This window comes from Magnolia sinica, chromosome 13 (genome assembly GCF_029962835.1).
Source record: "Magnolia sinica isolate HGM2019 chromosome 13, MsV1, whole genome shotgun sequence".
In the NCBI taxonomy this organism is placed as follows: Eukaryota; Viridiplantae; Streptophyta; class Magnoliopsida; order Magnoliales; family Magnoliaceae; genus Magnolia; species Magnolia sinica.
The window spans coordinates 32,249,650-32,277,492 of record NC_080585.1 but is presented as its reverse complement, the minus strand read 5'-3'; the positions used below and the strand labels follow the sequence as shown (position 1 = coordinate 32,277,492).

Here is a 27,843-nt window from a genome sequence, read left to right as displayed (position 1 = left end):
GAGATTTGGAAGGCTAGGAATGCTGCCAGATTCGACAATCGCCTGTGTTTTGCTTCAGTTATTTTCCTCAAGGTTTGGTGGTGGCTGCATACCATTTTCCCAATCTGGACAAAATTTTCCTCCTTCAGCACCAGGCATCTCCTTCTTCTGCTTCCCACGCTGGCCCTTCCTCCCATCTGCCTGTCTGTCCCCCCTCCTTTATGAAATGGATCAGGCCTCGAGCTGGTTTCCTCAAGCTGAACGTTGATGGTTCAGCTCTAGCTAATCCTGGTCTTGCGGGTGGTGGTGGGATCTGCCGGGATCACCGTGGCGACCCTATTTTCGCCTTCACATGCGGATACGGTTCTGCCTCCAACAATACAACTGAAATGCGTGCTGTGCAGGACGACATTAAATTCTGTTTGGCTCTCGGGATATCCAATGTCATCATCAAATCAGATTCTAGTTGGGCGGTGTCCAACCTAACTAAAGTTTCCTTGCCTTCCTGGAAATGGTCTTACTAGCTGTCAAAGATAAGACGTCTCTCCTCTCAGGGGAACTTCTGGATTCTCCACATTTTTAGGGAAGCTAACAACCCAGCTGACAGTTTGGCTAAGATTGGTAGCTCAGAACAGATTAACTCCTTTTTCCATGGTCTCGCTTCCCTCCCTCACTTAATCAAGGGTAAGGTTTTATTGGATAAAACAGGTCTTGGTTACATTAGAAAGGTTCGCCAATCTAAATTGTATAACACATGATAGGCAGTTCATCTGCCCGAAATAGGCTTGTAATTTCCCCTCAGTAATGAAATCCTCTGTTAAAAAAATGTGCATTTTGATGTATGGGGGCTGACACCCATGGTTTCTGGTGGGGGTTTTCATGGTTTGTCACATTTATTGACGACTATTTTAGGAAAATATATGCTTATTTTATGAAAAATAAGTCCGATATTTTTACAAACTTCAAACAGTGGAAGACATGGTGGAAAAACAATTAGGGCGAAAATTGAAAGTGTTAAAAACGGATAACGATGAGGAATTCACTTTTGAAGAATTCAATCAGTACTATAAAGATGAAGGGATTGTGAGGCATAACATAGTGCACCACTGTTGATGGTCAAATATTACACATTATCCCCCATTTATATCTTGGTTTTATGAACATGATAATGCTTAATGATCTATTTTACTCATGTTTGTGTTGCAAGGTGAATTTAAGAGCTTGGATTGAAAAGGGTGCTAAAAGCATAAATTTGATGCTCAAGAATCACCAAGGCAAGGGATGGATCTTAGGAAACCAAGATTGAAGAATTCACTTGCCAAAAATCCAAGAAAATCAAGTGAGGAATGAAGAGAATTAAAGATTTGAAGTGAAGAAAATGAATCCTAAAATCATCTTGAAAAAGCATATTCTGAAACACTGGGTCACTTTGTGAAATTACGCAGAGTTAAGTTTATTTTGGAAAACTGCGAAGAGTGAAGTCTATTTTAGCAAACTACGTAAATTTAACGCGATTTTCAAAATTTCCAAATCAGTTTGAAGGAGGGAGTTCCCCACTTATAAATAGAGCTTCTCAGGGCATTCTTAGGCACCATTCAAAGCATTCAAGAGCAATATTTAAAGTTTTTAGAGAGTTTTCAATTTTATTAAAGTTTTATAAAAAAAAATTTCTTTTAGAACTTTTCTATTGCATTTATTTCTTTCTTGTTACTTTTTTATTTTGCAATTTAGTTATGTTTTTCCAGTTCACTCTAGCCCAAGTTAGAAGGGAAACACATTGGTTTAATGATTTTATAAATTATGATGATTGATTGTTTTTAATGATGAGATGAATGGTGTATACATGTTATCAATTTTCTAGGTTTAAGTTTTTAATCCTCATGTGAGATCCATATGTTTCTATCATATGAGATCCATATTGATGGATAGGCTTAACCTGGATTAGTTAGATTTCCTAGATGAGAGATGTTATCAACCTGCTGCATTTCTTTGATTCATTACCTCAGGGATATTGAATGCTTAAAATCACTGGCGTTTGGGAATATATATCAATGATGCTAATCCATGATTCTCTAATATTTTATATCATTTATTAAAATATTTAAATTGTTTTATTTTTCGATTAGCCTAACCATAGTGCTCAGATCCTAGTTGAGTTATCAAAGTCATCATGACTTATGGAACATTAACATATGTGTGGAACTTTAAAGTTTGAGTGTTGTTTTCAAATTAATTGAATTCCATATATTCAAAACCTTCAAAATCATTTCATTTGTTTAGTTTCCATTACTTAGTTAATTTTGCATTTGATTTTCTCATTCTCATAGATCATCTCCCTGTGGGATCGGCCCTGTATTTACAGGATATTACTTACAAACCTCTGCACTTGGAGGCAAGCAATCAGTCATACACTATAACAAAATGGTGTGGTTGAGCGAATGAATTGAACTCTCTTAGATAGAGCCTGATGCATGATCAGTAATGTAGAGTTGGGAAATGAATTGTGAACAGATGCTATTAACATAGCTTGTTACTTTGTGAGTTGGTCCCTTTCTACAACCATTGAATGTAAAATGCCAGAGGAGGTGTGGAGTGGTCAACAAGTAGACTACTAGGGACTGCGTGTATTTAGTTGCGATGTTTACTCTCATGTACCATCAGTTGAGAGAGATAAGTTGGACCAAAGGGATAAAAACTGCATCTTTATCGGATATGGTGGTGGTATGAAGGGATTTAAGTTATATAGCCGGGTCACACAGAAAATCATCATTAGTCATGACATCAAATTCGACGATGGATCCTTATTCAATAAGGATGAGTAAAAGAAAGTTGAAAAGTTGGTTGTTGACATTCAGTTAGACAAATGAAACTCAAGTTGATACAGAAACACTGATAGAGGTACAGGAACAGGTGGAACAACCATCTGTGAGAAGGAATCCACTGCGGTATCATAGGTTACCGACGAGATATAGGAATGACTTAAACATCGCATTTTTCCTAATTACAAATGAGGGAGATCTACCTACTTTTCAGGAGGCTCTCAGTGAGATAAATGTCAAAAAGTAAAAAACAGTAATAGATGATGAGATGGACTCATTGTAAATGAACAAGACATGAGAGTTGGTGGAGCTTTTCGTCGGGCGTAAAGTGATCGGTAAAAGTGAATCTTCAAAAAGAAATAGGATATGTACAAGGCAAGGTCGGTAGCGAAAGGATACGCTTAGATAGAAGGTGTAAACTTCATGGAGATATTTATACCGGTGGTAAAACAAGTATCTATTATATTCGTATTGGCGCCGGTTGCCCAATACAATCTCGAGATGGAACAGATGAATGTATATACTTTCTTCTTGCATGGGGCATTAAAATAACAGATGTACACGAAGTAACTAGAAGGTTTCAAAATACAAGAGGCATAGAACAAGATTTGTAGGTTAAAGAGGTCATTGTATGGCCTAACACAGTCGCTTAGGCAGTTGTATAAAAAATTTGATTCCTTCATATTGAGTCAAAAATTTATCAAGAGCGAATATAATCATTGTGTCTATTATAAGACACTAAGTGATTGAAAATTCATTATCTTAGTTTTTTACGTCGATGACATGCTTATTGCTAGTCATAATATACTTGAGATCGACTTATTGAAGACTCGACTATTAGGAACTTCGAAATGAAAGATATGGGGGTTGCAAAGAGGGTTCTCGGCATTGATACACTTAGAGACAAGAAGAGGAGTATGTTATGGTTATTTCAGGTGGAAAATCTTGAGAAGGTATTAATAAAGTATGAGATAGACAAGGCAAAACTGGTCAGCATTCCTTGCGGGACTCATTTTAAGTTATCTTCTGAACGGTATCCTAAAACAGATGAAGAAAAGTAGAATATGTCTCGCCTTATCTGAGTACAGTTGGCAGCTTGATGTAGGCCATGGTTTGTACATGACTAGATATTTCACATGCGGTAGGTGTTATTAACAAATACATGTCTAACCCTGACAAGCAATACTGGGAGGCTGTGAAATGGCTACTTCGATATATTCGAGGTACGTAAGACTACTGGTTACTTGTTTGTGCTATCGGGTAGAGTGATCAGTTGGATGTGGAAGCTTTAATCTGTGGTGGCTCTTTCTACAACTGAAGTTGAGTATATGATGGTGACAGAAGCATTTAAGGAAGATGTTTAGTTGATAAAAATGATAAACCAATTGAAGCTTCAACAGGAAGTCGTGTCAATCAATTGTGACAGAGAAAGCGCAATCAACTTGGTTAAAAATTTTGTTTATCACTCACATACTAAATATATTGATGTATGTCATCATTTATCCGACACGTACTTAAGGAATGATCAGGTGTGTTTCTAGAAAAGATTCATACAAGCATAAATCCGGTTAACATGCTTACTAAGGTGGTTCTCATAGAGAAATTCAAGTTCTATGTAACTTCTTTGAGCTTGGGGAAGACATAAATGAAAAACGGAGTTTACATGAGAAGTAATGGTGAAGCTATGATGAAGGCAAAATTAGAAATGAGGATTGATAAAGAGATATGGTGAAAGAAGATTGAAAATATGTTGGAGATTGTTACTAATGTCTTAAATCTGTCAGCAGTAGGGTCTGTCAATGCCATCGACAAACCACTCGATGTCATTGAGCAATGTCGATGCTATCGACAGGTGCTCGACGCCATCGAGAAAATCCAAAACTTCCATATTGGTTACTGGATGTTTTTGATATTGCTACTCGATGATCCTCGATGGGAGCTTGATGGCATCAAAGTCCTTTGATGCTATTGACAAATCCTTGATGGGAGCTCGATCCCATCTAAGTCCCATCGAAGATGCGCGCAGTTTTGCAAAAGTATGCAATTTGTTTCTTATTCCAATTGTGATACTTTATATATCAAGTATAATTGAGATTTACATAATAAGAAGTATTCTATACTTGTTGAATTAGTGAGACTCTATCTCTTGTATTTTCTACTTTCATAGTGCATCAGTCGTTGCTTTTATGCTATGGTTTTTTCCCACGAGGATTTTTCCACGTAAAATTCGGATTATTTTTATTTATACTTGATTCATCTCATATTATTTCCATGGTTTCCAACACTAAATATATACTACATGTGCATGTGGGCACGTGTGGTGCGTTTAACACTTGAAGATGGGAAGCATGAAAGCAGCATTCCTTTAGGGAAAGAGAAAAAGGCGTCATGGATAAGGCATCTGCAACTACCAATAAGGATAAGAAGCAGTTGGATGACTCAGATTAGATTTCTTCAAATTCTAATTTGGACTGAATGTAAACGTAAGCATTCAAATTCGACCTCTTCATTTGGCCACTTTTTGTAGTTTAGGTTTGAATGCTATTCGCCCATCCACAGTATGGCATACATGTCCCAATTACTTTCTAATTTCAGACCTTCGGAATTGTGGACCCCATTATAGATGGGGCATTGCCTTAAAATCTCACTGATTTGATTATCTTAATCACCATTTATGCAGCTAACCATTTTCTTTGGGATCATCTAGTCACTGTTGGTTGCTGGATTATGGACCAGCATGCCACTTGTATAATGGACGGCCATAGTAACCCAGTGAGATTATAGTTTTAAAACTTGAAGAATGGAAAACTCAACTTCATCAGGTAATGGAAGACTTGAATAGTTATAAACTCGGCTTGTGGGATAGAGTCGTCGCTTTGTTTACCATGCTTGGCTTGTTGGTTAGATTCATTGCTCCCTCAACTTGAAGTATTCACTTCAAGATCTAATTTTTACTTTTTTGTTAAAATCCCTTTTTGAGTCTTGTAGGGTTGAGTCGAGCGACGAGCCACACCAGGTTGAATCTAAGTCAAGGTTACAACAAGTTTCACAATGACTTGACTTGAAGGCTTGTCGAGTTTTGAGTCAGGTTACTGAGTTTTAAAATTATGGTGAGATCCAGCTGGTTTATGATTTATCTTTGGAAATTTTGGTAGTCTAATTGCTGTGAGTATTCACACCATATGTTGGTGTTGATCTTTGAACTTTGGATTAAATGTTGAACATGTGATGAACCTGGATGAATATTTAAGGGGCCCAATGTGGTTGTTGGACGGGAAATGATGCCATTGAGCTTGCTAACCTTATTAAAGTAGAACAATAATACTTGTACGACATCTCCGGCATCTAAAAGAATTATTTAGAGTAAGATGGCAGAAATTTTCAAAGCATACTTTTTAGATGCCACAGGACAACACTGATTGATGATCTACCTTGTTATATATAGTTGGATAAGCCATGCTTGTTGGATTGACCCTTTGCTCCTACTTTAGCTAGTATGACCAGAGTGAATTGACTTAGGAAGGAAGCCCAAAGCCTTCTTTTGTCTCATTTTTCAGGATAGAAGTACCTTAGAGGACTTAGCCTCTTGGATGTATGCTATATATCTTGTGTTATGGTGATGCTTATGTTTTGTATTTTTTGGAAACATTGTACCTAAAATCGTCTGCATTTATAGTGAAAGTTGTTTGCTTGGTATTATGTGTTAGTACTTATATTTGTCAATAAGGTGAGTCTGTGTCATTGAATCGGTTGAGCCTTATTAGTAGTTAAAGACATCTGAAGACTCAAAGACGAATGACAATAAAAGTGTGAAGAAATAGGTAAATTGAAGTGACTTGCTATCCTTGGACCTATACCCTTGTTAATCCCAAAACACCAACGTCTAGGTGATCCTCAACTATAGGAAAATACTTGTTTAGATCTTTCAAAGCTTCGGATCAAAATTAGACATGTTCAGTAGACTTTTAGAGGTTTAGAGGGATTGTCGGTTCAACCTGATCAGATACTGTTGGTCCAACCAACCATGGACATGAACAAGTAGTAAGAACTAGATCCCTATCTGTAGAACCGACATGACCAATTTCTGTATCTGTCTCAGCCTTGCCTCCTGCCGGTCAAACCAACAGCTTATAGGTACGACCGAAAGGTAGCTGTTTTCTAACCGATTTAAATCCGTTGCTTCACTCCTTTATTTATTGAGTCACTTAGGGCATTTGCAAGTTGATGATATTTTGATAGAGCAAGAGTCTATTTCCTCTCTTAATCCCTTTGTTAGACTATTTCTCTTAAAATCATGACTTCCCCTTTGTGATTCATCACTTTGAAATAGCACTCCAAGTTCAAGCTAATGGTGTCTATGATCTCTTACATTCATTAGTGCTTAGTCATGCCTCAGTGGTAGACTTACAGGAGTTTCAACACGACGTCATGAGTTGAAGTACCCATTTTAGTGAAATCCCACTTTAGTGCACGGGTGTATGTGGGGGTGTGAGTGGGTGTATTAATAAATAATAAATAAATAAATAAACCTGATGAAGGAGTGGACCAGAAGGAAATAAAAGGAATGATCGATGGCACACGTTCAACGGATAAAAGACCTCTAATCAGGTGGTTATATCAATCGACGGCTGCGAAACCCTTCTTGGGGCACCATATATACCACTACATGGACGCAGTGATCTCATACATCTAAGACAAGGGACATGTATGACATCATATCCACCATTTATTTCATGGGATGCAAGATCGAGTGCATGTGGGGCCATCATCTTGTGAATTAAACGGTGGATATAATTTTCCCTGCCTTGAATGGGGGTGCTTAAAAATCTTCCCTACTTGGAAAATCACAACCCTTCATTCTGGTAGAAAGGAATACCAGGGCCTTCCATTTGGAAGATTTGCATGGGCGTCTCCGTCCATGTTGATGTACTCCATTAGATCAACGGTTTCCATCAACAAACGTTAACGGTAAATCCCACATGCACCAAATCATGCTCGACAAATGATAAGCAAGACCCGATAAATCATCTAATTTTCAAACATTCACACCTAGAACCATAGCTCAAGTGGTGGACTGAGTGAAAGATGCCTTGAAAGATGTCTCGTTTCAACACTGAGGTCTTGTATCGATTCCCTAGTGGGGGTGGCTAACAGTGAAGTGTGAACTGACAATGGGTGTACTAACAAGCTAACAAAAAAAATAAAAATAAATTATCAAACATTCAATCTTTATTACACATGTCACACAAGCATAGGATTTAGACCGTTCAGTTTTTGGTCCTAATAAAAGATGGGCCATCTGCCAACCATCATAAAAGTCAGATGATACTTAGCTGCAGTCGATGGACTTTTGCCCAGTGAATGTTGAGTGTTAGTTGGACCGTTTTCTAACGGGCCAATTATAATCAATGGTTTGGACAATCACAACTATTCATCGATTGATAACTCTGTCCCAATCAGGCCGGGGTCATGCACATGTTTGGAGAAAAATGGACAGTCAAATGTAACCGTTTTCTAACGGGCCAATTATGATCAATGGTTTGGACAATCACAACTATTCATCCATTGATAATTCTGTCCCAATCAGGCCGGGGTCATGCACATGTTTGGAGAAAAATGGACTGTCAAATATAGATGACTATTTAGAAAGTAGGTTTCTTAAATGTGGACAAGGAAATGAATAATTAACATTTTTATTTTTTAATGACAAGGAAATTAAAATAATGCTTTCAAGAAATTTATTAAAAAACAAACAATAAAATAGCATTTTCTTTATTATTTCAATGATTCCAAACAAGCTCTTATACATTAGTGAGGACTCCAATTCGGTAGTGACGCCTCCAGTGCCTAGTTTGGTATTGGTTGGTTCTCTAAGCCCCACCACGATGTATGTGTTTTATCACGTCATCCATTCATTTTTCTAGCTCATTTTAGGGCACCACCATTAACTACCCAACCTGGTCCTGACGGGTCCTTAGTCATGCCATGGTGGTTGTACTGTCTTGGAAATTTTCGTACAAGTCATGGCGCATTGATCGACCTGTCAAAAGTTAGCTGACTTAGGGTATTCATGACCTGGTTATGGCCCTCGACCATACAAGTCCACAAGCGAGACTAGATCAAACCATCGACCACACCAAAGATTTACGCCAATGGCCGAAATTCTCATAAGGGTGACCTGACACGCCATTTCAGTTGTATAACGGGCATCACTAGCCCTTTGGGCCCAAGATCCTGGAGAGGCATGCACCATTGCAGGCTTGGCACCCATCGCGAGTAATAAGTCGGGACAGTGCACGGTAAACTCCCAACTTGAGCCTGCCAGCTAAGTGCATGACAAGGTGCACGTGACCAACATAATGAGCCAACACATTAAAAAGGAGGCCAGCACCCCATTCGGTAGTGTAATCGAGTAGTTTAGACCGTCGAATGTTAGCCAGATTTGGAACATCCGTCGGGGTCATATCTTGGCTGGTTCCATGCAGTCTGGAGTCTAACAAGCAAAGGGACACCATTGAATCAAAATAGGGTTCTCAAGGCCCATCTAGGAGCCTGATCATTGGCCCGCAACATACTTTGGCTTATTCATTAGTAGAATCATTAGCCCTAGGCGCGGATTGCCTTGTGGGCCTCCCCTTGTAACTCTACTGACTAAAACTGACCCATATAGGGTTAGTATGAGAGTACAAGTGCCACTAGGGCAATTTGTATCAAAACTGGAGTTATAAAAACCTCATTTCCTCACACCCCACTCCCTTGCACGAATTTTCTATTCTCCCTAGGGCATTTCTAAAAGAGGGAGCAAAGGGAAGAGGCGAAGAAGCAGGGAGGACTGGGATCTAACCAAGGAACGCCGATCTCCTTTCCTTCGAGAAGACTTCATGCCCGACCGGGACTCATTTTAGGTTCCTTAGGACCACAAACATGTGAGATCTGACCCTCGACCCAAAACCCTAGACTATTGAAGTCATTTTTTCCACAATTCCTTATAGACTATGCCTATTGTGCAGATCCTTACGCCCAGCGTCGAACTCCACCTTCGAAACGGCCGAGAGAGGAAGAATCGCCGCAAAAGGTGTGGACTATTAACCCTAGGTTAACGTTTTATCAACCCCTGAGGGCCCAGATAATGACCATGGGTTGCGATCTACGCTCAAGAACTTGCTGCACTGTTTATTTGAAATGATTTACAAATGATATGTTTTATGAAATGCATTGTAGTCCATGTGTTTGGTGGAATGCTTGATTTTCCATGTTTTAGTTTCCGCTATTAATTATAAGTTTGATGAAATGCTTAAATAAACCTAATGTATCACACTCTTGAAGCTATCACATCATACGCTAATCTTATGTTAAACTGTTAGGATTTTATCCGTATGTAACTCGGCTGATGTCCATGTGTTCGACGAAATGCCTAAGTGATGTTAGGATGTTAAATGCTACGCATGTGTTAATTATTAGGATTATGTGAATGTATAGCTCTACTGATGCTCATGTGTTTGATGAAAGGCATGTGTGAACTTGAATGTAAGACCTGTATCCTAGCCTATACTGTTCCATAAATTTCCACAATCCTTCCCGATGAATTCTTGCAACCAGCGACCTATAATCGACATTTGCGCGCGATCCTAAGTCATATCCTATAGATTTGAGTCAGCTTAATCTGAGACTTATACCATTGCGACCGCACCTGTCGCCGCGATTTCAACGCTGCGTCATGCATACAGATCCGATACCCTGGCTAGGAGATGTGGGGCCGCGTTTATTTCGAAGAAAACGCCGCATATTTGCAATCCCAAAAGAATCTTTACAACATGTCCCATCAATCAATCACTCACTCAATCAATCAATCACCTCATGTCAAGTACAAGAGCAACCCATGCTTTCTTTCTCCACAAGTCAAGCAATCTACCCCGAAAGTCAACAAATCACTCACCTCATATCCATCACTCACCTCACATCCATCACTTATCACTCTCTCTCCTTACAACCCTCTCTCTCTCATTTCTCAAACACAAAAAAAAAAAAATCTCAAGCAAAAGTGGTGGACGTCCAACTATCCCAAGAGAGAAAAGTGCATGTGTGTGGCCCACTTCTCACCCCAAAATCCTTCATCCTAACCATTCATCTCTCATCATCTTCCATCAAAGTGAAGCAAAAGGAGATCAGCATTTCATCAGACTAAGAAGATCAAATGGTGGGTGTTTCATAGGCATAGATTTCATGTTTTTATGATGGGCCAAGTGAGGCCTACCAATTGATGGTATGGATCTCACTTTGGACCGTAGATGTGACCGATGGCCCACCTTGATTATCATGATCATTCCATGATGGGGCCATTCTCCATGGACCCCATCATGATGTTTACTTTTCTAGATTTAAAGAGTTCATCTAGACCTTTCATTTTGGTGAAGAAGTAATCTCCACCGTTAATTTTTGATTTGGTGGGCCCACATGTAATGAGACCCACTTGATTTATGTTGTGATGTATGGAAGGGAGGGCCCATAGCATCGGGGTCCCTCCATCACACGTGTCCCTCTCTCTCTCTCTCTCTCTTTATCTTTTTATGTGATGATGTAGTTGTGTAGCCCGCTCGGATGGACCCCACCTTGATGTGTGTCTTATCTACACCATCCAACCATTTGGTGGCTCATCTATAACATGTATATAGGTGGGGCCCACCTTGAAAATGTGTTGTATTCAAACCGTCCAGCGTCTAAGGACGCTGGACGTGGTCTGTGAAGTGTGAACAGACGCTGGATGTGCTGAATAAAATAAATAAATACCAATTTGATTTAAGCCTTGGGGTGGGCCACTTGTGTAGGCCCCACCTTGATGTATGAACCCAATCCACGCCATCCATTCCATTCCCTAGCTCATTTTAGACGTTGAGCTGAAAAATATACCTAATCCGATTTTCTGGCGGGCCATAGCATAGAAAATATTGATTTTTACCATTAAAATTAGCTAGGACCCACCTTGCGCCAAAACACACTGCATATTGGGCTTGTTTGGTCTATCTTGAGCCATGGAATGCAACGGCTGGAGTAGATTCTTCCGATGCGGGCCCCACCTGCAAAAAACTATGAATTTAAGATTTTTCAAAAGAAATACAAGCCAAAGCAGCAGGCGCTACTGAGGACGAGCAGCAGCATCCTGCGCTATGGGCGAACGGGCAGGGACCATGGTCCCAGCCATGGGCCTCACCATGATGTGTGTTGATCATCAACATTGTGCATTTGTTGGGTCCCCTCTAACCAGTGGGCCACGAAGCTCAGGTGGCCCACGCCACAGGAAACAGTGTGATATTGAATGTCTGCCTTTAAAACCCATTTGGGTTTTTCTCAGAGGTTTTGGATTATTATGAAATTTGTTTTTGCCCTTAATTCAGGTCTTTATGACCCAGTGAATGGATTGGATGGAGAATAAACGTTATGGTGGGCCCCACGTGGGACCCACCTCTATGAAGTGGATTGGCTGGAGTACCGTACAGCAGCTATATAGCTGCTGTATTAACTCTAGCAAGTTCAGTGGGTCATCGGACCGTCCAGATCATGGGTCCCACGTGGGACTCCATGATGTATGCGTTCCATCTATGTTGTCAGTCCATGTACACGGACGTGGGGCCCACCTTGATGGATGCCTTGCATCCACACATGTGGGGCCCTACCTTGATTTATGTGTTTAGTCGTCCATCTGGACGATTCGTGTGGTGGACCCACCTTTGATGTGTTTTGACCCAAGCCGTCCACCCGTTGGCGGGCTCTTCTTTAGGCTTGAGACAAAATGAAGCAGAATCAATTCTCTAGTGGGCCACGTGCATGGACCCCACCCTAATGTAAGTGTTTTATCCACGTCATTCGTGGACCGTACCATGATGTAAGTGTTGTATCCTCACCGTCCAGTGCAAGGACGGTGGGATTCCACTATGATGTATGCATTTCTCCACCCTGACCATTCATTGGAAGTGGCCCCACCATAGTAGCGTGTGGGGCCTACCTTGATTTAATGTATTGCATCAGCACCATCCAATCCATGGACGATGGATGCAGATTGACTGGAGTACCTCACACCAGCTGGATAGCTGAGGTTTTGACGCCAGCCAGTTCCGTGGGGCCCACTTGATTTATGTGGTGTATTCCACGCCGCTCACCTGTTTTTCATCCATGACCATCCATTTGTGCGGCCGCCGTGATGAATGTATTGTATATCTATGCCATCCATTGATGTGGCCCATTTGATATCTACATGAGGCCCATGTGATTAGGCCCACCTTGATATATATGAGGCCCGTTGTTGAGGCTCACCTTGATGTGTATAAGGCCCGTTGTTGAGGCCCACCTTGATATATATAAGGCCCACTATTGAGGCCCATTTGGATGTATTTGTGGCCCATTTGTTGAGGCCCATCTTGATATCATGAGGCCCACGTTATGCGGCCCATTTAATGTATCCTTGGGCCATGAGTGAGGCCCACCTGTTGGGTGTTTATGGCCCATTGATACAGCCCATTTGATGTATTTGAGGCCTAGATATGTAGCCCATTTGATGCATATGGGACCCATGTGCAGGGCCCGCCTTTTGTGTATGAGGCTCGTTATGATGTATGAGAGGCCCATTTGGCGAGGCCCCCCTATGACGTATTTGAGGCCCATTTGGCAAGGCCCCCCTATGATGTATTTGAGGCCCGATGTAGTGTGATGGGGCACATTTGATGAGGCCCGAGGTAATGTATTTGGGGCCCATGGGTTGAGGCCCATTGTGATGCATTTGGAACTCATGGGTAGAGCCCCATTATGATATATTTAAAGCACATGGGACGTGGCCCATTGTGATATATTTTCGGCCCATTTGGTAAGGCCCATTGTGATATATTTTCAGCCCATTTGACAAGGCCCATTGTGATGTATTTAAGGCCCATGGTTGAGGCCTAGTGCGATGTATATATGACCCGTTAAGTTGTATATGAATTCCTTATATGGGCCACTCCTTGGGAGCAATGTTGGTTCAATGGCTACATTATTGGGTAATGATGGATTAATGTCCACATTGTGACCTTCCCTTAGGCCTTGTTTGGTCAATTCTGATTTGTCAACGGCGATTGTATAGGCCGATTCCGATTGTATAGGCCGATTCCGATTGTCGAGGCCAAGTATCTAGACCGATTCCGATTGTCAATGCCAATTTTGATTGTCGAGGCCAAGTATCGGGACCGATTCTGATTTATCAAGGTCAAGTATCGAGGCTGATTCTTATATGTTGAGGACGATTGTATAGGCCGATTCTGATTGTCGAGGCCGATTGTATAAGCTGATTCCGATTATCGAGGCCGAGTGTCGAGGCCAATTTCGAGTGTTGATTTCAATTGTTGAGACCTATATGATGTATATGCGACTCGTGTTTGAGGCCCAATGTGATGTATATGCTGCCCATACTTGAGGCCCATCGTGATGTGTATTAGGCCCTTGTGTGAGGTCATGGGTCCACTATATGTTAGGCTCTATGTGGGCCACTCCTTGGGGGTAATGTTGGTTAAATGTCCACATTGTCAAGGTCGATTGTTAATGCCGATTATCGGTGCCAGTTATTGATACCGATTATGAGTATGTGACAACATAGCATCATGATACATGCCCATACGCATCATCTGCATGTTTGTTATGAGATTTGGTTGACCATTGCATATGTCACTGGGCATGTTGTTATGAGACTCCCTGATAGGCAGAGATTGTCTCACATGAGTACACAGTATGCACAAGATTGATGCATGACTGGATTGTATGACTCACGCATCTTGCATTACATGTTGTGATTACTATATACCCTAGCGACATCAGGGTTGTAGCCTCCACAGGTATTTCGTGGATGGTCAGATGAGCCACTGGAAATCTTTTCTACATAGGGTGTTATAGATATCCCTGGGTAAAATCCCTAAACCCTCTTGATTCCAGAGGTTGCTCCAACGTCTAGACCGAGTGGATGCAAGAGCGCATGAGGGCCGTATACCGTTAGGCCGCGTCTCCTACTGTGTCGTGGTCGGTTGGAAGGGGGTACGCCCTTACCTGCCCGAGAGGAGGGGGCATTGCTAGGCTGAGTCTGACCAACTCGAGAAATGGGTCCGCTATCGATGAGCCGGGCCCAATATTGGCAGGCAGATAGTGAGGTTTCTTCCACTCACCTTGTTGCGCGTGATGGGGCAGCAATCTGGTTTGGAGTGTAATAGACCTCGGTGATATTCCAAAGAGGAACCATACTGATATGTGGACTAATTGAGTAGGAGTTGCATACTCATGCATTCATTTCATTCACTATCCACTCGGGCTACTGGTGCACAATTAATTATTGTGTACCTTTGTATAACCAGGATTTCAGTTGGGCGCGCGACTAACCTGAGATCAGGAGTATACCACATTGAGTCTCACTATCCAAATTTAGGTGTGAGACTGGTTTGGATAGAAGTCCCTTGTGATGGACCCCGTAGCCTGCAATACTACGTACTATCATCCCATGCTTCACACTCCAACTTGGTCATTTCATTTGTATCGCATATTGCATTGCATCCTTAGCACGTAGTATTTGACTTACTATCTTCGCATTGCATAGCTAATTTACATTGCTTCCTCAGTATATGATATTGATTTATTATAATTGCATCGCATAGTCTGGATAAGGTTGATAGTATTTATGGGCCTATTAGCATGTTTTTCACATTATTCTTATATTGTATGATTATGGGCTTGTCAATATTTCCGCTTACTCTGATTACTCTGATATTGCTTACTTGACACTTATCTTGTGCACACACTTACACTACCCTCTAAGCTTTCTATAAGCTTATGCACGATAGATGCGTGCAGGTGATGTTAGGATGCAAACGATCTGAGGCCGGAGCGTGCGGTGGAGCTTTTGGAGTTTTCTTTGATATTTTCATATTGTATTTCCATTTTAGCATTGTACTCAAATGATTATATTAGTGGATATGTGGTGATGATGTTATTTTGTGACTTGGTTATGCTTGTAGTTATGCTCCATTATAAAAAAAATTCATATTGAAAATCCTCCTTGTAGGATCCCAGGATTGGAATATGGTGCATGCGCACTGGGAGTCGAGAATGGGGTACTATGGAGGCTGTCGGAACCGGATTCGGCAACCAAAAATTTTGTGAGCCTGGTTTTCGAATTTGGGACGTGACGTTGAAAGTAATAACATGCAAACTTAACATGGCGATTGCTGAGTCGTAGAGATGTGTGATTTCTCCTTATCTCAGGGATGTCGATTAACCGCTTAAATTTAGAAACGGCTCGGTCCAAGTCGGTCGTATTTGGCTTATCCAATCGCCCCGGGTTGAACCTGGAAGACCGACAGTAGCTGGACTACACGACACACTTGTGCCAATGTCGATTGAGCTGAAGTGCCCCAGGTTAACCGAACTAGCTCGAAAGTCGACAAATCGTTGGAAAACCTTGGATTGAGTAAACTTGAAAGGAACTTAGAGTACCCACGTTACTACTGGATGAGTCCACTTTAAATCGCAACCAAGAAAGAATCCACGAGACTCATGAGCCGGGGCATGGTGGTATGGGACACCATGTCCAAGCTGTCGACCTACGTTGGGGTGACGAGTCTCCCCATAGTGACCATTGAGCAACCGAGGAAGCTGTAAATCAGATATTCCTAACCACAATGATATTGCGACCGTCTCGCCGGTGCATATGAGTGACGACTCCTATGTAGATCACGGAGGCCCCTCGCTCGTTGATGAGCTGTTTAATCATGTGCATTCGGATGTTGTGATCTGGGTCCATAGCGATCGGTCGGGCTAGTGTTAGCTTCTTATCGATGGGGGAATTGTCGCACGGGTCGCGAACCCGTGACCGAATTCAAAGTCGCAGGTAAGGAGGGTTTCCGCCACTCCGAGCCCGCAAACTAATCATGACTAAGATAAGACGAGGGTACTTTAGTTTTCCTAATTCACGGGGTGAATAGAATTGACGATACGCTTGATTATTAAATTGTATTGCTTGCATCACACTAGCTAGGAAATGATCATGCTACATCATCGTATCTCTAGGATTGATAAGATTTAACTGTGTTTGTTATTTTTCTTAATATCCTTATCTGTACCGATTGGATTGATAACATGCATAACTCATTGCTAACGGTACCACTGAGTTGATCACTCACTCCCACCTGGGACGGTGTTTTAAAACACCAACCAGATAACCCCTTAGATATAGGTACCATAGAGGCAGACGCCCTCGACGAATCGTATTTGAACCAGGAGGCGGAATTCTCGTACTTTCGGCTCTCCGACGGGCCGGCTTAGCCTAAGTGTTCTTTGTCTTATTTTGTCATCCATGTTAGGCCTGGATACCCCATTCTTTTGGACATACTCTTTTGATCACCTTGATTGTATATTGGGCCTGGGTATAGGCCCATAGCCTGACTCAATGTATAAGGCATACTCAGTGAACCTGTTTTCCCTTAAGTATAATTATTTTGAAGCTTGTTACATGTTTAAGTGTGATTACCTGGGTGCTTGATTGTTATATTACGAGTAGTCGAATATGCTTCCCGCCCAAAAAGGGGTGAAATTAATGTTCGAAATCTAGCGAGCCGAGCACTACATGGCTCCTGAAATTTTGAGATATTATAGTGGTAGACTCACATGAGTTTCAAAAAGAGGTCATGAGTTGAAGTACCCGTTTAGTAAAATCCCACTGTGGTGAGAGTGTGTGTTTAAAAAAAAAAAAAACTTGGTTCAGGAGTGGACTGGAAGGAAATAAGCGGAATGATGGCACCCGTTTCACTGGAATGCAATATCGAGTGCATGTGGGACCCATCATCTTGTGAATTAAACCACCGATCTAATTTGACCAGCCTTGGATGAGTGTGCTAAAACATCTTCTCAATTTGGAAGATCACAACCCTTCAATATGGTAGAGAGGAATACCAGGGTCTTCTATTCGGAAGACTTGGATGACATCTCCGCCCATGGTAATGTCAACTAGATCAACGGTTTACATCAACAAACAGTGGACAACGCATGCACGAAATCGTGCTCGACAGATAAATGATAAGCAAGACCCTATAAATCATCTAATTATCAAACATTCAATCTTGGTTACACATGTCACACATGCATGGGATTTTAACCGTTCAGTTTTTTAATCTCTAAAAGATGGGACATATGCCAACCGACGCAAAAGTCAGATGATACTTAGCTGCAGTCGATGGACTTTTGCCCATTGAATGTTGACTGTTAGTTGGACCGTTTTCTAATGGGCCAATCATAATCAATGGTCTGGACAATCACAACTATTCATCGATTAATATATAACCCTAATCAGGCCGGGGTCATGCACATGTTTGGAGAAAAATGGACGGTCAAAGGAAGAAGACCACATTTTATATTCAACGAACACATGCGGCGCGTACTTGATGGGATGCGGATTGTGTGGCGACCCTGCTATCACCAACTTAATGCGGCTGAATTTGATTGGCCATATACATGTATCCTAACCTGCAGGGGAGTGGATTCAGTCATGCGGGTGGAATATTGAGTTACATCGGAATGTGACGCGGTGGTACAACGCCTAGTTATGTCAAGCTGTGACATGGGCCGTTTAATTGGCCAGGGAGACTTTTGTCACAAAGGAGCCACCAATTTTGAGAAGGCTGTGGTAGATCTGGGCACGAGACGAGTCTCACTCGGTAAACTCGGCTTGTTCAAATCCTACTCGATTTGAACTGAGTGGGTGAGTCAATCCGAATTGAGTTGACTTCGTTCAATCTGAATTCAAACCGAGTCGAGTTCGAGTCACCTAGTAACTTAATTCAACTTGAAATCCAACTCGGTAATGACTCGACTCGATCTGAAACTCGACTCATATATATATATATATATATATATATATATATATATATAAGTTATTCTAACGTTTCAGATATGAGATGCCATGTTGCTGATGGAGAAGCTGCAATTCTAACAAGTGAATCTAGGCTTTGAGTGGTGATTTTAGCCCGTGAATATCCGCTGCACCCGTCTCAACTTGGTGCCGTCTCGACCCGACTCGATACTTATGACCAGGTCAAACTTGGTCCGGATGAGTCCAGGCCAGACCCGAACTCGGATCGGATTAGGAATGCTAGACATAGTACCGAGTCGGTTAAAGTTTGGGTCATGCCTATTTCAAAACCAGATTGAGCCCTAACTCCATCTGACTCAACTCGATGCCCAACTCTAGTTGTGGGGTTGAATATGTGCTTAATTATGCCTGGTAGACCAATGAAATGACGCCGTGTCATATTTTGATGGATCACTCTATATTATCCGGCCTGGGCTTGATCGAATAGGCTCTCATTTTTTAAAGTGGTTAGCATGAATATCACACATTAGTTGAGAGCCTTCCACGTCATAGCCTAACCGAACCTGTGTTTCCCAGGCATCACCGAACCAGTGAGGCCAGCCTGATGTCAGGACAGCACACATGCAATGCAATGGGGAACCCATTGATGTCCTGAACACCACACGTGCAATTTGGGTAGGTGTGGTGCGTTTAGCGCTTAAAGATGGGAAGCCAGAAAGTAGCATTGCTTAGAAAAAGAAAGGAAAAGGCGTCATGGATAAAGTATCTGCAACTAGCAAAAAGGATAAAAAGCAGTTGGATGACTCGGATCACATTTCTTCAAATTCTCATTTGGACCGAATGTAAACGTAAGCATTCAAATTCTACCTCTTCATTTGGCCATTTTTTGTAATTTAGGTTTGAATGCTATTTGGGCCATCCACTGTATGGCATATATGGCTCCATTGCATGCTAATTCCAGACCTTTGGAATTGTGGACCCCATTATGGATGGGGCATTGCCTTAAAATCACACTGATTTGATTATCTTAATTACCATTTATGCAGATAACTATTTTCTTTTTAACCTTCAGATTAGTCACTAATGGGGAAGTTGGGGATCATTTAGTCATTATTGGTTGTCGGATTATGGACCAGCATGGCACTTGTACAATGGACAGCCCATAGTAACCTAGTGAGATTATACTTTAAAAACTTGAAGAATGGAAACACGAGTAGACTTGATAGTTTAACTAGGTCAGGTTGACTAGAAGACTTGAATGGTTGGATAGAGTCATTGCTCTGTTTACTATGCTTGGCTTGTTGGTTAGATTCATTGCTCTCTCTACTCCAAGTATTCTTTTCAAGAGCCAAATCTTACTTTTTTGGTTAAAATCCCTTTTTAGTCTTGTAAGGTTGAGTCAAGCAATGAGCCACACTTGATCGAAGCTGAGTCAAGGTTACAAAAAGTTATCATAATATCTAAAACTCGAAATCTTGTTGAGTTTTGAGTCAAGTTAGTGAGTTTGGAATTACGGCAAGATCCAGCTGGTTTATGATTTATCTTTGGAAATTTTGGTCGTCTCATCACCACAAGTATTCACATCATATATGTTGGTCTTTGAACTTTGGATTAAATGTTGAACATGTGATGAACATGGATGAATATTTAAGGGGCCCAACGTGGTGGTGTCGGACGGGAAATGATGCCATTGAGCTGGTTAACCTTATTAAAGTAGAACAATAATTAATGTACGGCATCTCTGGCATCTAAAAGCATTTTTCAGAAATAGATGGCCAAAATTTTCAAAGCATACTTTTTAGATGCCATAGGACAACACTGATTGATGATCTACCTTGTTATAGTTGGATAAGCTATGCTTGTTGAATTGACCCTTTGCGCCTACTTTAGCTAATGGGACCATTGAGCGAACTTAGGAAGGAAGCCAATGGCTTTCTTTTCTCTCTTTTTTCAGGACAGGAGTAGTTTGGAGGACTTGCGTCTTGGATGCATGCTATCTATCTTTTGCTACGGCGATGCTTATGTTTTGTACCTTTTTGAAACATTAATTGTACTTAAAATTTTCTGTATTTATAGCGAAAGTTGTTTGCTTGGTATTATGTGTTAGTACATATTTGTCAATAACTTGATTCTATGTATCATTGAGTCAGTTTAGCCTTATTGGTAGCCGAAGACATCGAAAACTTGAAGACGTATGACAGTCAACAAGTAAAGAAATTGGCAAATTGAAGTGCCTTGGTATCCCTATACCTATACCCTTCTTAATCCCAAGACACCAACCTCTAGGTGATCCTCAACTATAGGAAAATACTTGTTTAAATCTTTCAAACATTTGGATCAAAATTAGACCTGTTTAGTAGGATTTTAGAGGTTTAGAGGGTATGTTGGTTCGACCTGAGATACTGTCGGTCCAACTGACCATGGACGAAAATAAGTCAGTAAGAACCAGAGACCTGTCAGTTGAACCGACATGACCAATTTCTGTTTAGATTCGATCTGTCTCAGCCCTGCCTCCCGCCGGTTGAACCAACAACTTATAGGTCCGACCGAAAGGTAACTATTTTCTAACCAATTTAGATTCGTTGCTTCACTCCTTTACTTATTGAGTCACTTAAGGCATTTGCAAGTTGATGGCATTTTGATAGAGCAAGAGTTTATTTCCTCTCTTAATCCTTTCTCTTAGACTCTACTTCATTTAAAATCATGTCATTCCCTTTGTGATTCATCACTTTGAAATAGCAATCCAAACTCAAGCTAATGGTGCCCATGATCTCTTGCATTCATTAGTGCTTACTCATGCCTCGGTGGTAAACTCACAGGAGTTTCAACAGGAGGTCATGGGTTTGAGTATTCATTCGGTGAAATCACACTGTAGTGTGAGTGCATGGGTGTGTGGGGGGGTGTGAGTGGGTGTAATAAATAATAAATAAGTAGCACTGTGACAGGGCCATGGGCTGTGGGGGGCGATTTCAATGCCATTGTGGACGCTAGTGAAAGATGAGGTGCTAGTGTAGGAAGTAGAATTAGTATGTCTGACTTTTCTGCAGCTATTCTGAGCTCGGGGCTCCTGGATGTGGGCTATGATGGTAATCAGTTCACGTGGAGCAATAACAGAGCAGGCCTAGCTAGGATCTGAGCAAGACTGGACAGAATCCTGGTCAATGACAGGTGGTTGGCTACATTTCCCTCCTTTAAAGTTAAACTTTTGGCTCGAGTCAATTCGGATCATGCGCCTCTCTTGCTTACATTCCCTACCTTCTCTCAGCGGTCCATCAAACCATTCAGGTACCAACGTATGTGGTCTATGCATGACTCATTCCAGACTATGGTCAAGAAAGCATGGGAGGGATTAAGCTCTTACAATCCCATGACAAACGTCCAATTAAAACTAAAGAAGACCAAGCAAATCCTAACGATGTGGAACAAGGAAGTATTCGGTAATGTGTTTACCCAACTAATTGAGGCAAAGGTTGTCCTAAACCAGTTGGAAAATAGAATGCAGCAAGATCGTTCAGAGGATATAATGCTTCAAAGCTTGGCTGCTAGGTGAAAATTGGCCCAGTTAGAACTCATGGAGGAGGTTTTCTGGAAGCAAAAAGCCAGAAATTCCTGGCTCCAGGCTGGTGACAGGAATACTCAACATTTTCAAGCCTCAGCTCAAGAGCGCATAAGGAGAGAAAATATCACAGAGATCAAGGACAACAATGGGGTTACGATTACTGAGGAGGCGCAACTGAAGGCAGAAGCAGTACTTTTCTTCTCCTCGCTCTTTCAGGCAGATCCCTCCTCCTCTTCAAAAGTTTTTCTTACTGTTATTCCATTTGTGCTATCCCCATGGGACAACTCTACTCTTCTGGCCCCTCCAACCCTCACTGAGACTTTTGAGGTGCTCAAATCTCTTCCTATGGATAGTGCGCCCGGGCCTGATGGATTTTCAGTTTCCTTCTATATTGATTGTTAGCCGACGGTTGGGGAGGATATTCATAAGGCTGCCCGTTATTTTGTGGAAGGGGGTCAAATGCCTAGAGCCTTTTCAGTTTCTCTGATCAGTCTAGTCCCAAAGAATCAAGCGGCTGCTAGCTTCGCTGATTATCGGCCAATTAGTCTTTGTAATGTTATTTACAAGATTTTCTCAAAGCTCCTAGTGACCCGATTAAGTAAGTTCCTTCCAAAGCTTATTTCCATGGAACAAGGGGCTTTCATGCAAGGCAGGTCTATTATAGAAAATGTGGCTATGGCGCTAGAGGCGATGCGGAACATAGACAAGAAAACTAGAGAAGGTAACCTCATTGTTAAGCTTGATCTTGAAAAAGCCTACGACAGGGTGGACTGGGTCTTTCTCAAGAAGGTGATGAGGCGTTTTGGATTCAGTGCTCGTGCTGGGGAAATTGCTAGTTTTCGGTCCTTTTCAATGGGGAGCCTACAGGGTTCTTCAAATCGACACGGGGGCTCCGCCAGGGGGACCCCATATCCCCAGGGTTGTTCATTCTTGCGGCTGAGGTCTTCTCCAGGAACTTTAAGTAGCTGGTGGAGAGAGGCTGGTGCAAACCTTTCAAGTTGGTCTGAGGTTGTCCTACTCTCTCTCACCTTTTATTTGCTGATGACACTTTACTGTTTATGAATGGCAACCTTGACTCCTTGCGTACAGTTAAGACTTTCTTAGAGGCTTTCCAAGACGTGTCTGGCCAGCGGATCAACTTCCAGAAAAGCAGCTTTTTTTGCCCTGCCAAGATGAGCACAGGCAGAATCAGACAAACGGAAAGAGTCTTAGGTTTCTCCAAAGCTAGAGCGGGGGTGCAATACTTAGGCATTCCACTTTACAAGGGAAGAGTCTCCATGGCCTCCTTCAAAGCTTTGTTGGATAAGGTGGGTAGCAGAATCCTTGGCTGGAACACCAGATTTTTGTCGCAGGCAGGTCGGCTGAAGCTCATCAAGCATGTTCTAGGCAGCATCCCTCTTCATACTATGGCTGCCACTAAATTTCTAAACAATCTAGTGGCAGAGTTAGAGCGTAAGTTTGCCCAATTTTTCTGGGGCTAGGTGGAGGGTAAAAAAAAGACGCAGTGGGTTGCATGGAGCAAGATTTCGAGACCGATTGAGGAAGGTGGTTTAGGAGTTAGAAAGCTTAAAGAGGTGCTGAAAGCTCTGAGGCGGAAAATGGCTTGGAACGTTAAATATGGACAGAAGGATAGCCCATGGGTATTGTATATACGAGCTCGGCATCGGTTGGATTTGGAAGAGGGTAGAACGGCTACCTCATCTTCCTCGGCATCTCCCTATTGGAAGGAGGTTAGAACTGAGCTCCCAATGCTTGCAAATTCAGTTCAATGGAACGTTGGGAATGGTGAGTTGAATGTTTGGTCCACCAATTGGACAGGGTTGGGGCCTCTTCAGTCCATGGTGACTACTCATATTCCTCAGGAGTTGATGTCCCTACAGGTTAAAGATTTCATTGGTTCATCGGGTCCCTGTCCTCCATCTTCCGTCAACCTGTTTCTGTCTCAAGATCTTTTCAACTTTATAGTTCATAGCGGATTTGCTACTTCGACCAAACCTCCGTCCTGTTTTTGGCCGCTAGATTCTTCGGGTCAGTTTTCTTCTAAATCGGCATGGTGCCTGGGTAGAGATTTAGGGCAGGAAAACTGGTGGAACAAGTGGATATGGCACTCTAAAATCCGGTCGAAAATGTCGCTGTTCTATTAGAGACTGTTACAGGGAGCTATTCCTATGGACGATAGGGTGCAAAGTAAAGGCATTCAGCTTGCATCAAGATGCTCTTACTGTAAGATCAATCCCTCCTCTAGCCCGCAAGTGGAATCTCTCGCTCATCTATTCCTGGCTAGTCAACAGGCGGTCATTATTTGGCATTTTTTCTCTGCAGCATGTGGCATTAGTTACTTCAATCATCTCTCTATTGAGGACCGACTTAGGTAGTGGACGAGAGCGGATGCTCCGAGAGCAGTGTCTGCGTCCATCAAGAGCCTGATCCCAGTCCTGATCTTGTGGGAGATCTGGGTGAGCTGAAATGGGGCCAGATTCAATGATCGTCCAATGGCGGATAATGCAGCTATTGCCCGCATCAGGTGGTGGGTGGTAAACTTGTTGGAGGGTCAAAGGAAGTGCAGCAGCGATTATCAGGGACCTCCTCATATGTCCAATCTTACACCTGCCTCTCCTACTCCTTTCAGGTAATAAAATGGACTAAACCTGCTGCAGGTTGGGTGAAATTAAATGTTGATGGATCTGCCTGTGGAAATTCAGGCCGCTCTAGAGGAGGGAGGAAGGCAAGCTGTTATTTGCTTTTTCCGCTACTTATGGAGTGGGTACAAACAACCAGGCAAAAGTGAGAGCAATTTATGATGGCATTATATTATGCTTGGAGCGTCGCTTGAAGAATATCGTGGTCGAGTCCGACTCCACGGTGGTGGTGGGCCTCTCTTCCTCTATCTCTTGTATCCCCTGGCAATGACACCCCTGGCTTAGCAGAATCAAGAGGCTGGGGCAGAGCGTGTCTTTGGAGGTTTCGGTGGTTCCCAGAGAAGGGAATGGCCCGGCGGATGGAATGGCTAGGGAGGGAAGTCAGGCTCAAGTTTCAGCTGTCTTTGAGAATGTCATGGGACCTTCCCTCTCAGGTTCGTGGTCTCTTATTTCTGAACAGAGTAGGTCTAGGCTCTATTAGATATTCTCTAGAGTAGTGGCTGTCTAGCTCCTCTCTTCTTCTTTGATTTAGGGGAGAGCGGGGTAGGTGGGCTGCAGGTCTGGGACTCTCTGGGGGCAGCTTGGGGCAGCGGCTCTGCTGTGGCTGAGTCCAGTTTGATTGGTCTTTTGTCTCTCTCTTATATGATAGGTGTGGCCCGCCTTTTGTTTGGGTTGCACCCGAAAGGTTGTACATTTTCTGTGTTTAATGGAATTGTGGCAAGAGTCCACTTTAAAATAAAAATAAACCTAATCCAGGAGTGGACCGAAGGAAATAAAAGGAATGATTGCACACTTTCAATGGATGAAAGACCTCTAATAAGGTGGTTATATCAATCGACGGCTGCGAAAACCTTCTTGGGGCACCATACCACTACATGGACGGCAATGATCTCATACATCTAAAACAAGGGACGTATATGACATCATCCACCACCTGTTTCATTGGAATGCAAGATCGAGTGCATGTGGGGGGCCATCATCTAGTGAATTAAACCGCTGATCTAATATGTCCTGCCTTGGATGGGGGTGCTAAAACATCTTCCCTATTTGGAAGATCACAACCCTTCATTCTGGTAGAGAGGAATACCAGGGTCTTTCGGAAGATTTGCATGGGCATCTCCGTCCATGCTGATGTCCATCAGATCAACGGTTTACATCAACAAACGGTGGACCCCACATGCACGAAATCATGCTCGACAAATAAATGATAAGAAATACCCTTTAAATCATCAATCTAATTATCAAACATTCACTCTTGATTACACATGTCACACAAGCATGGAATTTAGACAGTTCAGTTGTTGGCCCTATAAAAGATGGACCATATTCTAACCGTCCCAAAAGTCAGATGATACTTAGCTGCAGTCGATGGACTTTTGCCCATTGAATGTTAACTGTTAGTTGGACCGTTTTCTAACAGGCCAATTATAATCAATGGTTTGGACAATCACAACTATTCAGCGATTGATAACCCTGTCCCAATCAGGACGGGGTCATGCACATGTTTGGAGAAAAATGGACGGTCAAAGGAAGATAACCACGTTTTATATTCAAGGAACTCATGCGGCCCACTTGATAGGATGCGGATTATCTGGCGACTCTTGCTACCATTGACTTAACATGGTGGGATTTGATTGGACCATATACATGTATCATAACCTACAGGGAGTGGATTTGGTCAGAGGAACATTGAGTTATATCAGGCTGTTACATGTAGAACACCGAGTTATGTCAGGCTGTGACATGAGCCATTTAATTAGCCTGCGAGCCTTTTGTCATAAAGGAGCCACTAATTTTGAAAAGATTGTCGGGTTGAGTATGTGTTTGATCATGTCAGGTGGACCAATGAAATGACGCCACATCATGTCTTGATGGAACTCTATATTACCCGGCATGACCGAATAAGCTACCATTTTTTAAAAGTGGTTACCATGAATATCACACACCACACCTGCAATGTGGGTTGGTATGGTGCTTTTAGCGCTTGAAGACGGGAAGCCTGAAATTAGCATTGCTAAGAGAAAGAAAGAAAAAGGGGCCGTGGATAAGGTATCTGCAACTACCAAAGAGGATAAAAAGCAGTTGGATGACTCAGATCGGATTTCTTCAAATTCTTATTAGGACGGAATGTAAACGTAAGCATTCAAGTCCTATATATGGCTCTATTTAGGCCATACACTGTATGGTATATATGGCTCTATTGCATGCTAATTCCAGACCTTTGGAATTGTGGACCCCATTATGGATGAGGCATTGCTTTAAAATCATACTAGTTGATTATCTTAATCACCATTTATGCAGCTAAACATTTTCTTTTTAACCGTCGGAATGGTCACTAATGAGGAAGGGGGGATAATCTAGTAACTGTTGGTTGCTAAATTATGGACCAGCATGCCACTTGTACAATAGACGGCCCATAGTAACCCAGTGAGATTAATTATAGTTTAAAAATTTAGAGAATGAAAATTTCCAAATAATCATTTTTGACTGTTGGTGAGGAACTAGCCGCACACGTGTGAAGTGCAACATGCACCACTAATGCCTTTACAACCATACTGCCTCACATGCCCATGCCCATGCCCATGCCTGTGTGAGTGTCCACACACTAGAACACGCAAGTCTCAATAATCCACGGATTTACTAAGCAAATAGTAAGGTACATGACACCCTATTTATAAATTCAAAATTTTCTTCTCATTTCTATGTGAGATTATTTCCAAAACACCAAAAGCTTATATATATATATATATATATATATATATATATATGGAAAAGTTTCAATACGGTCGAGCTCAAGCTCATGGGAACTCCCCATAAGGTCGAGCAGTGTGTGGGCCCCACCATGATGTATGTCAAACATCAACACCATGCATTTGATGGCCCCCCTTTAAATTATGGGATATCCCAAAAATCAGCCGTATACGAAACTCAGGTGGGCCATACCATTTAAAATCATGTGAAGACATGCCTAAAACA

The 27,843-nt window shown here is 42.1% G+C and overlaps 1 protein-coding gene across 1 annotated transcript; it reads left to right on the top strand.

Annotated features, from left to right (window-relative positions):
• Positions 1-22,240: 22,240 nt before the first annotated feature.
• On the top strand, positions 22,241-24,372 carry LOC131224206 (uncharacterized). The gene is made up of 4 exons (XM_058219744.1): positions 22,241-22,555; positions 22,631-23,225; positions 23,318-23,535; positions 23,710-24,372. Exons 1-4 carry the CDS (start codon positions 22,241-22,243, stop codon positions 24,370-24,372), a joined length of 1,791 nt encoding a protein of 596 aa, XP_058075727.1.
• The last annotated feature ends 3,471 nt before the right edge of the window (positions 24,373-27,843 follow it).